This window comes from Bos javanicus, chromosome 22, assembly GCF_032452875.1.
Source record: "Bos javanicus breed banteng chromosome 22, ARS-OSU_banteng_1.0, whole genome shotgun sequence".
Lineage (NCBI taxonomy): Eukaryota > Metazoa > Chordata > Mammalia > Artiodactyla > Bovidae > Bos > Bos javanicus.
Window position 1 is genome coordinate 46,026,282 of NC_083889.1, and position 15,705 is coordinate 46,041,986.

The window sequence follows — 15,705 nt, forward strand, 5'->3', positions numbered from 1 at the left end:
GGCTGCCGTCTATGGGGTCGCACAGAGTCGGACACGACTGAAGTGACTTAGCAGCAGCATACAGCAAACAGGACTAACTTTTAATTTGGGAAGCTGCATTTTAATATTTAATTTTCAAAAAGTCAGCTTACTGAAATAAAGATTAAATAAAAGCACAGATTATAAATTAATACAGTGCAAGCATGCAGATGGCATATAACGATGGTAACAGCTAAATTTATTAAGAAATTACTATATGCCAGATGTCATTCCACTTTATACATTTTTATCTAGTACTACATTACAAAATTTAAACAAATCAGACTATGAGATAGGAGAAAGTGTTCATTCTGTTTTGTAAATTAGTGAATGGAGGAGAGGATGAAGTGAACTGCCTAAATTCATCCAGTGAGTATGTGGCAGGGCCAAAATCTGAACTTGGACTATCTGGTTCCCACACATATATATTTAACTACTGTATGAAGTTTGGCCAATGAGAGAAAGGAAGAAAGATCTCTGGGGGGCAGGCTGAAATAGGCAGCACACGTGATTTAAATAACCCTAATAACTGCACCATCTCTAATTGTCTGGGCCCAGTTACAATGGAAAGAGTCCAAATGTCTCAGTGGAGAGACTCATTTGGCTCTGATCCTTTCTGGAGATAAATTCTTATTCCTTTCATAACTCTAGGTCACCCATACTGATGTGGTAATAAGCCCTTGAGTTTATTTGAAGTAAGACTATAGATTGGCTGGAAGTTGCTTGGTGCTTTTGGGACACACATGAATTATCATATAAAACCATGGCCACATTTAATCTAAATAGTATGGTTTATTATGAAGATGTTTGTTTGTCTGGAGTGCTACAGGAAAACATCACATATATTTGCCAGTTTTTAATGTTTATTTATGGAATTTCAAACCAATAACTAAGGCTGCCAGTCATCTGATGGGTACTGTTTTAACTCTCAGGCATTCAAAACTCATCATCTTACAAAGGTGTTGGAGCTCAGCTAGACTGATTCTTTTTTTTTTTTTTCCCAGAAGAGAAAATTGAAGTTCAGGAAGTAGACACAGCCTGCCTTGAGCCCCATAGAAAGTGACTGATCATGATCATCATTTACCTAAACAGCAAAACCACCTTTGCAGCCAATACTCACTAAACGCCTGCATGCGTGCGTGCGTGGCTGTGTGCTAAGTGGCTTCAGTTGTGTTCAACAACTTTTTGTGACCCCATGGATAGTAGCCCGCCAGGCTCCCCTGTCCAAGGGATTCTCTAGGAAAGAATACTAGAATGGGTTGCCATTTCCTCCTCCAGGGGATCTTCCCAACCCAGGGATCGAACCCATGTCTCTTACATCTCCTGCATCAGCAGGCAGGTTCTTTACCACTAGCGCCACCTGGGAAGTCCCACTAAGTGCCTAGTACAAGCCAAACACCACACTAGATCCTTTGACAGATTGCATTCTCACCCTCTCATGGTGAGCACGGCCCTGCTGCTACCCTGTTTTACAAATGAAGAGACTAAAACTCAGAGAAATGAAGTGAAATGCTTGCTTGTCACACCATTGTATGCTCTGAAGCCGAAATGCATATGCACGTCCTCGTCACATCCTGGAGCCTTCACTCTTGGCCATCACCCTGTCTGCTTCTCACCCCAATTACACTGGACGTCTCAGGCCGAAGCCGCCAGGACCTATCACTCACTTACAACGAGGCACCCAGTGGAGCATCCACACAATTGGATTTCTTTAATTTTCCCTTAGCAACAAATGTCCCTGATGAGAATAACTGACTTGGGTTCACAGTAATTATGTGCAGACAATCAGGAATGAATAGAGTTGCCATTTGAAAAGCTTTCCTCTTCTTTTGTCTCTGCGAATGCACCCTCATTCATAACCGGGTGCCAGCAAGCTCCATTCTCTTTGTGCAACTTCGCCAAAATGATACCTTTGTGATAATCAAGCAGAAATGGCCTTCCACAGTCCCCTTCATTAAGGAAATGAAGCAGATAAACAGTGTAATTATGGATTCCATTTTTAGCTAAACAAAGATGTATGTCTCAGCTCAGGGTCTTTATCCAGTGAGAGAAGGGTAAATTTAGAATGCAGAAACCTCGCAAGGCAATATTGTTATGGTGCTTGGAACTTTTCCCGGCTTATACTGGGTCTGAGATTCACATCCACATCTAACAAAGATTCAGATGATAGCAGCTCTGTGGGTGAAAGCATTCACCATCGGAATCAGCTTCTTTATCTATAAAATGGAAAAAGTCATAGCCATGCCCAGCAGAGGGCTGCAGGTCCGAATGAGACAATCAATCCACGTGAGGCAGCCTGCTCCACACAGGACTCACAGAGGGCCAGCTGCGTCTCCCGCCGCCCTCCAGCGGAGGTGGCCGGTTTTGGTTTACGGTTGAGCTTATTTTCTCCTAGCTGCCTTACTTAGGTACCTGGGAGAGGGTCAACGACACATTCCAGCAGTCCCCACCTCTCAGGTGTGTAAAAGGGATCTGAAGAGAACCCAGTGCTGGCACTCTGGAAGGGAAAAAGTGCTACATACAGGCACAGCACTTGCAGATGATTTAACCATCTGACAAGGCCTTTGTGCAGTCTGTCAGTGGAGTGAGACAGTTTGGAATTACCTATTAAGAGTTGTTTAAAAAGTTTCTAAGACAGAAAACACAGACCTGAAGCATTACATCATTTCTCTCAGCTAAAATTTTAGCTAAGCTGGAGGAGACAGAAGGGAGAAGAAAGGTGAAATTTCACAATGAGAACCTCCACGAGTTTCTGAGTGCAAAGATTGTGCCCCCCTTCATAATTCATCTCTCCTACCCTACACCCCTTAGTCTACATCAGGATTGCTCAATAGTGGCACTATGGACATTCTGAGTCAGATGATTCTTTGTTGTGAGGGGCTGTCCCATGTGTAATAGAGTGTTTTATGGGCATCTCTGACTTCTATTCACTGGATGCCAGTAGCTCTCTCCCATCCCCAGTTGTGACCAAAAATGTCTTGACATTGCAATGACCCCTGGGAGGCAAAATCACCCCTACGCTGAAAGTTACTGGTCTAAGCAGATATCCTAGTTCACAGAGACTGGCACTCAGAAGTAACTCAACAACGAACTGTCCATGTCAAGGACCAGCACAGGAGTGAGGGCAGATGCCTGTAGCAGCAGGGAAGGGAAGCCGACCAAGGTAAGACTGGGGTTAGTGGCAAGGAAGGTTGGCACTCACCACAAAAGCCTGGTGGGCAGGGTGGGCAGGCCATGTGGATATGAATAGGAAAGAGAGGAACGCCAGAAAGTGAAGCACTGAAGACCACCAGCCTGATGCCCCAGCACTGAGCACACTCCTCAGAAGGAGCCAGACATTTAAGCCAAAAGGGACACCAGCTCCCAACACAGGAGCCCCACCGCCCACGCATGGTGACTTGCCCTGTGCCACACCTTGCGTGTGGGCTTTGCATCATGCATGGTTGAATCCATTGCTCACAGCCATATCACATCTTATCTCTGTTGACAAGCAAGGAAACCAAAGCTCATAATGACCAAGCAACTTGTCCAGAACTGCACAGCCCGCAAGTGGCAGAGGAAGGCTGCCTGACTCAGAAGTCAGGTGCTTCGTCTCTAGGTGAAACAGGGCTCCAAGCATGACTGTGAAAGACTGAGATCTGTCCCAAGGCACTGGTGCCGCAGGAACAGCAGCCGTCTGACCAACTACCATCCACTCGCTTGGCCTCCACTGATCATTTTCCTTCCTTTTCTCTCATTTAATTTCAGGTACCTTTTTTTCACCCCTAATAGTAAAAATCTGGACATGCTAGCCAAGTAAGAAAAGTGACTAGAAAAGAGATAACAAGTACCCATTAGGTAAGTTCCTTCCCATCTTCCTTTTTCAAACCATCTACAATTTTAAAAAAAGCAGGTTCATGTTATAGGTAAAATTTTCTTTGGGGTATCTGAGGGTCTTCTCTTCCTAATTCATATTTTGGTCCCTGTTTATTGACTCCCCAGTGCCCTGACTGCTGATCCGAGTTAATTCTACATCCTCCTTCTCCCCAGTCATTGGGGGTTTGGGGGGCATATACAATTTTGCATATTGTTTTTCTTGCTAAATATTATTAAGTTTTATAATTATTTCCTATGGCTTTCTGTGAATGGACTGTCATTTTTTGGTAACTGTAACTTTGTTTCCTATATTCTGTTTCTGTTTTGTATATAGATTCATTTGTATTAATTTTAGATTCCACATATAAGTGATGTCATACAGTATTTGTCTTTCTCTGTCTTACTTTACTAAATATATTCTCTAGTTCCATCCATACTGCTGTAAATGGCAATATTTCATTCTTTATACAAGTCAACATCATCACCATTATCATAAATTAATTACAGCTACCTTTTTGTAGGCTTACTATATTCCAGTCCTACACTCAGTATACACCATGATTTAGCTTACCATTAAATACACACATACACACAAACAATAAATAAGAGATAAATATTATTTATTTATTATTTTCTTTATTTAGCTTACTGTGGGGAAACTGAGCCTTGAAGAGATCAGCTAACTTGACAAAGGCCAATCTCAGAGCCAGAACTTATATCCATATTAAACTAACTCTAAACTCAGGCCTCTAATAGTTTCTACTAGTTACTGATCGAATCATTGATGGCTTTTTCAGCAATGAAAATAATATGATCAGATTTATATTTTATGAAAGGTAATAGTAAAAAGGTAATGATTGTTCATTCATTCAGCCTGAGAAAGGTGATGCGTCTATGACCTTTAGATTTCAGCACTGCCCACTAGCTTCTGAAGAATTCACTTGTGCAGTGTATGACCTCAAAGCCTTAGTTAAGAAAACAGGTCAAAGTGTACATTCAACATGAGCTGTGGACTTTCTGTCAGCCTGAACGGCACTGCCCTCAGCACAAAAGATGCCTTCCGCTAACAGAAAGGAGAAATCACCACTTTGTCCTGGGTAGTCGTATGCGAGCACATCCCTGGTAAAAAGTAGCTGGTGGATCCCGGGCTCATCACTCTGAACAAGGAAAATGAAGACAGCTGCTCCTTACCTTTAGCTGTCATATCTGAGTGCCACCAACTGCAAAGGTTAAATTCCACCAGAAACCTAAGCAGGGAATGGAAAAGCCAGGGTTACTTGGTTACCCACACCCTGAATGGAAGAGTGACAATCTGTGTTATTCAACATCACTCACCTCATTTGAAAGAATAACATCATCTGATATCTGGATATATCAACATGGTTCATTCAGTTACCACTGAATTTTCACTAGGTTTTGTCTTACTTGTAAAAGACTGTTTTATCACCATTGCCAGCCAAACCCTGAAATCAGGTTCACTTAAGACTCAGGGATTCATTTGAGAAATATCATGCTTTATAGGGAAAACTTTTTTTCTTATTATAGTCTGAGTCCACAGTAAAAAGTCCACATTCAAAGGGCTTCTCCTACCTTGGTTCAGAAATACAAACGGAATAGTCTCTACTTAGACTATGATCTGCAGTATAAAGGATACTTTCAAAATTTACACTGTCACACATGTATTTGAGTGTGTGTGTGTGTGCGTGTGTGTGTGTGTGTGTGTGTGTGTAGGGCAAGGTGGTGAGGACAATTGGAATAAACTCCTTTTTAGGAAATTATGTCCCAATGCAACTTCACAAAAATCATAATTTCTCAATTGCTAGTAAAGAATGCCAATGAAAGTGAAAGTTGCTCAGTCGTGTCTGACTCTTTACAATACCATTGACTACACAGTCCATTGAATTCTTCATGGCAGAATACTGGAGTGGGTTGCCATTTCCTTCTCCAGGGGATCTTCCCAACCCAGGGATCAAACCCAGGTCTCCCACATTGTAGACAGATTCTTTACCAGCTGAGCTACCAGGTAAAACCAAATGGAAGGAAATAGATCAAAATCTAGTCATTTCCTTCTCAGGCTCATGGCTGCTATCACTCACAGCTCACAATGAAAATCCCACTATTGCCTGTATTTTCTGTCTCTTATATACACAAAGAACTTACTCTCCATGTGAAGTTATACTTAATACAGGTTACATTAAAGCAATAAATAAGACATTGTCTGTTCGTGAAATAACAAGAAATCTGCCTTAAACACACAGAACTAGAAGTTTAATGGGAAAATAAGAATGAGAGTCTGGTGCAGCTTGAATGATCTGGTTTCCATGCTGGTCCATGGAATTCCTTCCTTCTGTGTGACACAGTGTTTCTGTAATGTGTCCAATATCTCATCTGGAAGTCAAGCCTTTCATCTTTGTGCCATTTCAAGTTTGACCTAAGTCACAGATGCATCCAGCAGGACTGTGATTTGACAAGGTAAACAATTAAATCACACCTGAGAAAGCCCCTGACCCATGACTGCACAGGCCCCCACGCCTGCACATGCCAAGACATCCAAAGCAGCACGGTGGACAGCCCTGGCAATTTGTTCTTCTGACCACAGCCCACCCAGGCTGCATTAAAAACAGCCAGACGTCGATGTTAAATTTAACAGTAACCACAATAAATAAATTTGGTTTGTGTACTGCAAGCTGTTAGTCTGCTAAACAGTGACATAAGGGCATAAGCAGTGACCACGATTCACCTATTAAAAGATGATCTTTTGGACTCTACGTTCAATATTTCGAGATGTTCAGTGAGTTTATCACAGAGTGTGAGGAATCATCTAATGGTTATTGGAAGCATGAAGCACAATCTCTCAATTCACTTTAGAACACAGAAAAGTAATGCTTTTTTAAAAACGCAGCAAATTGTACTTACAAGACAAGTTCTGTCATTATCCATTTCACTGCAGCAAGGAAGGCATTATAAGGCTGCAGAGAAGAATTCGGTTCATTAAAAACAATGTATCACACACAAAATTTGTAGTTTAACCTAAGGCTTTACATAAAGACAATGTTATTCTTCTAGAGAGATTCATATCATGTCAAAAAACAGTGAAGCTCTCCCTTAAAGACGAAAATGGTTGGATACTATATCCCAAAACTAACATTTTAAAACTTTGAACTCCCCTGTGGTAAGATGTGATTTACAAGTCAAATAAACATGATCTAATACAGGGGTTATCTCTGGGAGGAAAAAGGAAGTTCAGCAAACGATGCTTAAACCTTTACCCTCTGGGGGCTAATATTTCGCAGCCTAATGCTGAGCGGCAGGAATCATATAACTAATTTCAAATGGTAATTCTCAGGGCTGCCTTTTGGAAAGGTGATTCCCTGTTCTCCATCACTGTATGTCATTCATTGAAATAAGCAAAAATTGCACATACTTGATTTTAATGCTGCCCATGAATTATGTAGGATTTAAGCTGCCTTTTCTCACACTCACATATTCGGACTTGAAAAAAAATGATAACCATATAAACATGTGATTTTATCCTTGCAGAAAATCCCCTTCACTCTATAAAAGAAGGCATTGACAGGCTAATCTTTATTTCAGAATATTTTAATTAAAAAAAGCAGTGGGATTGTTTACCCTGTGATATTTCCTATGTGGATAATTCAATTTCCTGAATTCTGGAAAATACCAGGTCTCCCCCTCAGTCAGTTCTTTGTACCTAGGTATGCCAGATATGTGAGCGGTGGGTGGACTTGAGAGACAGGCAATGACGTTGGCAAAGCCCGGGCCCCAAGCTGCAGGTCCAGAAAAGCCTCAGAACCTTTTGTGGTTCCCTTTAGGTAGCAGGGAAATGAAATGCCTAATCCTGGTTTCTGATGTGATGGCTGCTTAATCCTACCTTCAAAGCATTTTGCTGATAAGGACTAGAACTAGGAATGGGAGGATTATCCAGTTTCAAATAAAACAAGAACAAATTTATATACCCCTGAACATTTTTAAAAACATCCCTATTCAAGCCAATAAGCAAATGCACAGAACAACAGTCCATGGGGGTTACTCCCAGCCCACCCAGATGGCAGACTGAATCTCTGACTCTGACTGAGTGTGTCTTCATCACTCCCGGAACCACAGGGCTTTCAGAATTAGGGTCATCTAAGGATGTGAATTATTAACTATTTCCTAAAACCAAATGCAGCCATGCAGTCCTGTGGTTCTGCCATTACACTTCTTATGGCTTGAAAAATAACCATCTCTCTTTCAGACCATAGGACAGTTCTGGATCTTTGTACCCACTGGGATGGGTAGTGACATTTCAGTGTGGGAGGAGAGAATTAATAGAGGGATTAAGGATGTTTTGGAAGTGAGGAAGGGGAGGCACAGGGGCAGGATACTCAAGGATTCTCTGTCAGATGCTGGCTCAATGCAGGGTAAACAAAGGGATTATATAAATATGGGATTAAAATTTTAAATGCACATTAACATTTAGAAGGGCAAAGCCATTGAGCTTTTAAGCCTAATGATAAAAACATATCTTGGGAACATTTTAAGTCTGGAAATACTTATGCTAAGGTTAGGGAATTTGGGTTAGGAAATATGTGTTGATTCTCATTCTAAAAAGTGGTTATTTTTCAAATCGTCCCATTTTTAGTTCCAAGTTGCCTCTCAGAAATGTCCCAGCTCAGAATCATTTCTTGCTCCTTTAGTCTAGGAGAACCGTGTTAAATATTTGGTTTTTAAATAATCCCCTTGCAAGATCTTACATCTGCAAATGAGAAGGTGTGTATTTATATTTTAAAACCAAAATGGTTCTTAAATTTTGTGTTTCAAACCAAATTTTAGGTTGATTTTTGGAATTTACAAAATGATAACATGTAAGGGTTATACTTACACCTATATGCCAGACTATGTAGAAGTATCTATGTCTGCTTTTTCTGTGTTTTCAAGTTATTGGTGGCCAAACTTACATTGCTTGCACATTGCAAATTATATTTTTAAACCAAGGGTAAATTTTAAGTTAATTTCTGGTGATCCGAAAGCCAGTTCCTAATGATACAAAGTTATGTTGATGGATCCTCAACTGTGACACCATGGATGGATCAGCTTCAGGGAAAATAATGTTAAAAGCAGCAACACAATTAGAGTGGAGAATCTGATCAAAATGTGAATTTGTTCACAGGCTAGCAGCTCTATTATAACCAAAAAGAAGGTTTCTATTGAACCAAACCAAAGTCTCTTTTATTTGAGAATAAGGAATAGACAAAACTTCTCCCCTTTTCTACCCATCAAAAGGGGGGTTGCTGCATTAATCCATCAAAGGCTTCAGGGCTGTTTGTCATTCCGGAAATCACCAGATTTGGATTTAACAGAAATAACTTTTCTTAATCGATGAAGTCAGGAAGCACATTTAAATATTCATTATTTTGAAACAGATAAACTTGATGGGTCCAAGGAAAACTATATGCACACACAGAGACAGGAAAAAACACACAGCTGTCTTCTGAGTGACTGTACTGTACTTACATCCAGAAGACCGTGGGCGCCGTCACTGCTCTCCTTGTTGGCCCTGCACATGGCTTGATAGTCATAAAGGGTAATTCTATAGAAGAGAAGGGAAAGGAGCTTCACTAAATGGGAAGACGTGAGAACCACATGGTGCTGCGGACCAACCAGCAGGTGAAGAGTCACTAACCACCAGCCAGGGCAACAGTGAGAAACGCAAATCAAGGCAGGCCTAACAAGGGTGTTGTTTCCCAGATGGCTCAGTGGTAAGGAATCCATCTGCTGATACAGGAGACGTGGGTTTGATCCCTGGGTTGGGAAGATCCCTTGGAGAAGGAAATGACAACCCACTCCAGTATTCTTGCCTGGAGAATCCCACGGAAAGAGGAGCCTGGTGGGCTACAGTCTACGGGGTCACAAAAGAGTTGGACACGACTTAGTGACTAAACAAGAGTGACAAGCACGGGACACAGCAAAGTCCAGGGCTACAGACACAGTCATGTCACACTTGGAACTTAAAGACCAAGAGAACAAAGGTGATTAGCGGGATGGAAAAGGGGAGCAGAACCCTCCTCCCCAAAAGCATGATAAAACAGTTATTTTGGCTTGAACAAGGATGACTTGCATGGACAAGGATACGCCAAAGGAATACGCTGTTTTAAACTGAATCCTGGGCCTCTGCTGGAACCCACACGGACTGTCTCCAAGGTTGAGAAGAGCTGGGAAGGGTCACTTTGGGTTAAGAAATGGCAGGATCCACTGTCTCGTTTAGGCACTAAGAAATAGGCTCAGACCAAGAGAAGGCCAGCTCCTTGACTGTTTGTTGAAAACCAGCTGACTTCTTGGTTGGAACCCCGCCCCTCCCTTTCATTCCCATAGTAGTGAATATACCCTTACTTTTGAAAACAGTACAGTTTATGAAACAAGAAAATGGATGTTTTTTCCTGCCTTGGTGATAAAAATATAGCTCTTATTCCAGTTATGACCTTTATTCAGTTGCAATGATATTTTACTTTCAATTTTTTTCCAGACATTTTATTTTCTTATTAACACTTTTACAAAGTAAAAAGAATGGCAATTTCCAGTAGCCAGTTACGAGGTTTAAGATGGAGCAAATACTTCATCCCACACATGCATTTCATCCCTCCCCCCAGTTCCTCTTCCCACTATTCCTGGCATCCCAAAGGAGACACACTTAAAGTCCAACCTGAGTTATGTAACAGGTGCCAGATGACACGTTAACACTGTAATACATGAACTTCTAAATAACTGGAAGGAATTCTCCCTCCAGGAATCCCTTTCTGAAATCAGGCAGTGCTTAATGTGAAGCATACTTAATGTTGGGCTGGGAACGTATGCTAGAATAAAAGTTCCATACTACAGGACTGGAGTTGGATCTGTTTCACACCTAGCACAGCACCCAGCATGGAGAAGGTATTAATATTCTGACTTAAAAGGTAGAATGCATGAATGATCATCTGATTGCCTGAATCTTGAATAGTTGATGACGCAACTGAGATTGAAGAGATCAACTGCAAAATGTGATGTGAAGGCTTCCTGCTTTAGAAATAAATTAGAGAGATTACACACCCAGATTAACCAAAGAGCACCTATGCGCACCCAGAAAAAAATTGGCCACTCTGACCACAGTGAGATGGAAACCAGTTCCTGACAAGCACCACACAGGCATCCATAGGCGGCAGAGCCAAAGTGGGTACCTGTGCTGCACAATCTCCTGGCAAGTCCTCCAAAGCCCCTTCCTCTTCAGGACATTTTTAGTCTTGCTGACTGTCCGCTGACTTTTTCCCTCTCAGCAGATGCAAGCAGAATCAGTGTATATTGAGAAAGAAATGAAGCCCATGAACCATCCAAGCATCTGGCCTGGGGAACTCCCTGAATAAACTTCTCACAGAAATACTCATCAGCCACAGAATAAACCATAGGCCACAATGCTGCTGCTGCTGCTGCTGCTGCTGCTAAGTCGCTTCAGTCGTGTCCAACTCTGTGTGACCGCATAGATGGCAGCCCATCAGGCTCCCCCGACCCTGGGATTCTCCAGGCAAGAACACTGGAGTGGGTTGCCATTTCCTTCTCCAATGCATGAAAGTGAAAAGTGAAAGTGAAGTCGCTCAGTCGTATCCGACTCTTGGCGACCCCATGGACTGCAGCCTACCAGGCTCCTCTGTCCATGGGATTTTCCAGGCAAGAGTACTGGAGTGGGGTGCCATTGCCTTCTCCGATAGGCCACAATGGACAATGCTAATTGGCCCCTGACTGGCCCACCATGCCAGTCTGCATCCTCAACAGGGGATTTCTGCCGGTGACCCTGGAAGGGTTTTCTAGGATTTGACCAGAACTATTATTAGCTTTATCCTTTTCCTACTACCCAACTCTGTCTCTGCAGCTGGAATCTGGATCCGAGCTGGTGAAAGGCAGCATGGGTTGAGTGGAACATGGCTGTGCTTGGTGTCTTACAGACATGGATGAAGTATGGCCTTGGCTTAAAAGTTCGGTTCTGCCGTTTATCCAGGGTGCAGTCATAGCAGGTTGCTCACCTTCTTCTGAGGCTTTATTTTCTCACTTATAAATAAACTTCCAGAGATGCTCTGAGTTTAAATAATCAGGCATGTGGAAGGATACTGAAATACACCATGCATCAATGCTAGTCTCATTATGAGTCTTACAACAGAAGGCCTGATTATGTTTTGCTGGATTTTAGACTCTTCAGTTCAGTTCAGTTCAGTCGCTCAGTCGTGTCTGACTCTTTGCAACCCCATGAATTGCAGCATGCCAGGCCTCCCTGTCCATCACCAACTCCCGGAGTTCACTCAGACTCACATCCATTGAGTCGGTGATGCCATCCAGCCATCTCATCCTCTGTCATCCCCTTCTCCTCCTGCCCCCAATCCCTCCCAGCATCAGAGTCTTTTCCAATAAGTCAACTCTTCGCATGAGGTGGCCAAAGTACTGGAGTTTCAGCTTTAGCCTCATTCCTTCCAAAGAAATCCCAGGGCTGATCTCCTTTAAAATGGACTGGTTGGATCTTCTTGCAGTCCAAGGGACTCTCAAGAGTCTTCTCCTACACCACAGTTCAAAAGCATCAATTCTTCGGCACTTAGTTTTCTTCACAGTCCAACTCTCACATCCATACATGACCACTGGAAAAACCATAGCCTTGACTAGACAGACCTTTGTTGGCAAAGTAATGTATCTGCTTTTGAATATCCTATCTAGGTTGGTCATAACTTTTCTTCCAAGGAGTAAGCGTCTTTTAATTTCATGGCTGCAGTCACCATCTGCAGTGATTTTGGAGCCCAAAAAAACTTAATGATTAACAATCTACCTTTGAAGCCAGTGACCTAAGCTCAAATCATAACTCATCTACATATTACAATGATGTTTTAATTTAACCCTCATTGTGCTTCAGTTTTCTCATCTGTAAAATAGTGAGAGCAATGGCTTCCTTATAGGGCGGTCATGAGGATTAAATGAGGTTATACACACGCACTGCCTTTAGCACAGTGCCTAGTACAGAGGAGGCATTCAGCAGAAGGCAGGGCTGCAGCTGCTGTTGTAATTTATTAGTCTGGTTTTCATTGCCATTATTAATTAATGGGGGTGGTGTTAAACGCATTGGGAATTGACTCAGGCTTTATCCAGCTGGCTGGATAGGCCTCCTGGTTTTCTTAGCTCATTGGCATGTATGATGCAGTGTAAAATTCACACTTGTTACTGCAGTAACAGACACCTTCAGAAGCCATGCAAGGGTTATCAAGGGATCATGTGGTAGCTTCTGTCCATGAGCTTTATAGCTGGAGACCAGGGTAACAATAGCTGATGTTTACTGAAGTCTGTTTAGCAACAGTCAGCAAGGTACTCTTCTAAGGATGTCCCTGCGAGAGTCTAATCATCCCCATTTCACAGAGGGGCAAACCAAGTCTCAGCCAGCCTAAAAATGTGTCCAAGGTCACATACCTAACAGGTACAGAGCCAGAATTATATGGGGACCACACTGAATCCACTTCTCTCTGCCTTCTGCTCAGCAGCAGGTTTTGACAGGTCCTAGGAAATGCTTAGAATTCAGCCCTGTGCCCCACTCCAGAGTCTTACTGGAATGTCACAGGAAAAGCTACCCAAGATAAAGTCTCATAATCAATATCCAGAATCAACTTTCATCCCAAGTTGAGGGGCTGTTATGGGGTCACCAGGCTAGGCTGGACCAACTGCCCGGGCTAGTGAGACCCCTTTTCCCTGGTAACTGCCCTGACAGGCAGATGGTTGGAAACTCAGGACTCTACTGGAATCATTTTCAAAGGCTCCAGTTTACAAGTTGGGGTCAAACTCAACTGCTCTGGGGGCAGCCTCTGGGTCAGGGTCCCTGCCTTTCATTTCATAAGGAAGCTTTCCTGATCTGATTACCATGGAGGAGGTTACAAAATAAACCTGCTCTGTCTTCTCCACACTTAAGACAGCTTTAACTAGATGTTGCAGAGAGACTTCCAGATTGTGTGATTTTGTTACTGTTTTAAATAACTCCATTTTGTGGCTACCTGTATCCTGTTCGGCTGATTATAGTTAAAGAACGTGATAACGGCCTGCTTTCATTTGGCTCTAAAATAAGCCCTGAGCGTCCTGCCCAGCCCAAGATTGGCGCTGCACTGCTGCACTCAGCAGCAAGGGTTTATTCTCATTACAGATAACATGCCTTAATCTCCATGACATCACCACCAGGCCACAGCAACCGGGCTGCTAGGGAGACCTTATCATTAGCATCTCTGTGCTCCCCAGATGGGTCTCTTTGAAACTTTGCCGGAAGGCAGATACAGTCTCTGAGGAAGAAACTCAAAGCAACGCAAACCAAGCATGGGCAACCCTATGTGTCCTATACTGGGTGCCTGGCTCGCAACATTAGGATTTACTTAAAGCCGTTTTCCTGATTCTGCTCTTTTCCAACAAGACAAAAATTATGACCAAGAACACGATTTCTTCTAAAAAAACAAGGCTGAATTTCAAAGACATGAGTGCAGCTAATTTAAGGTCATTACTAATGGTGGACATCAGCATTTATTAAACACCTACTATGTGACCGTGACGCCAGGCACTTTACCTGCAATGACTCTAACTCACTTTGGCTAAAAATCTGCCCCCAACCCAGTCTTGAAACAGCTTAATGTTTGCAAATATGGCCCTAAAACCATAAGGACCCACTGAGGGTCATATTTAAACAATTTTCAATCAAAAAGTAGGAAAAACCAAGTGACTCACTAGGGCAGCATGTAAAAAATATGTATTCTTTGTTGGGCTATAAAATGTGTTCTCTGGAGCAATTTTCAACTTCCAAGTGTCAGGGGAATAGAGCAGGAACATAGGAAATTCTAAACAAAGGGATTGTCACCAGGAAGCCTTACTCTTTCTTACACCTGAACAGCCAGGAGAGGGAAAGCCCCATCTGTTGATCTGAATGCTAATATAAGATCCAAAAGGAGCTTTTCCTTCTTTCTTTTCTGCCTAGGTGGCCAACTCATCCCATAGCCTCTTCTTATAGAGACTGTACTATTCTTTAAGATCAACAGAGCACATCTAACACAGCAGAGGTGGTGAGTTGAAGCTGCCTTTGAACCCTCTGATGGAAAATCACTAAAACCTACCTAGTTAATGAGCACGCATCATCAGAAGAGAATAAGTGCCCCAAGGCTGCACCAGCCAGAAGCCCAGTGCACCAGGTATCCGGGCCCCTCGGGGTCGAGTACAGAGCCCTGAGGGTGAGCCTCACTCTTTTATAGATTAAGCAGAGGGTTGATCAGCCTCAAGTGCTTTTCATCAACTGGTGCTGAGACTACAAAAAGAAACAAAGTCACAGACACTGGTCACATCAGCATCTCACCCAGGTAATAAAAGCAGTAACAATAAGAAATAATCAATTACTTTGTGCCATCCAAGTGTTATCTCAGATGTTGGGGCATGGAGAGGAAACTAACGCTCTAGAGTGAAGTCCCTGTGGCTCTGGGAAGCAGCCACAGCTGCTTCAATCCTGGGCACAGGATTGCCCTGTGCCTAGTAGGTCCACCTAGCCAGTTGCTTGTTTGCTCATTCAACTGGCCCATGAAAATTAGCCTTCCCTGAAACTGAAGGGGGAAAATGCAATCATGATTAATCCCGTGTAGAAAAGGTAAAATTTCTTTTGTTTCTTTGAGTAAGAAATAGAAGGAAATAGTTGAATTCTGCTTGTGGAATGAGTAAACACCAAGCCCGTTTGAGGCAGGAAACCTGGATTCTAGAGGAGCACCCTTGGGCCCAGCCAGGTTCCTGGAGCCGTGTGCACATCTCCCAGCAAGGGCA

The 15,705-nt window shown here is 42.7% G+C and overlaps 1 protein-coding gene across 5 annotated transcripts in view; it reads right to left on the reverse strand.

Annotated features, from left to right (window-relative positions):
* Positions 1-15,705, reverse strand: part of CACNA2D3 (calcium voltage-gated channel auxiliary subunit alpha2delta 3) — a 903,838-nt gene that overhangs the window by 59,974 nt on the left and 828,159 nt on the right. For 4 of the 5 annotated variants that reach the window (XM_061396642.1, XM_061396641.1, XM_061396640.1 and 1 more), the window contains 3 exons: positions 9,388-9,463; positions 6,790-6,842; positions 5,065-5,120 (listed from right to left, as the gene is read on the reverse strand). In XM_061396642.1, coding sequence (XP_061252626.1) covers positions 5,065-5,120; positions 6,790-6,842; positions 9,388-9,463 — 185 coding nt within the window. Of the gene's footprint in view, positions 1-5,064; positions 5,121-6,119; positions 6,331-6,789; positions 6,843-9,387; positions 9,464-15,705 lie in introns of those variants that run through there. The other variant, XM_061396644.1, reaches the window with a different exon arrangement.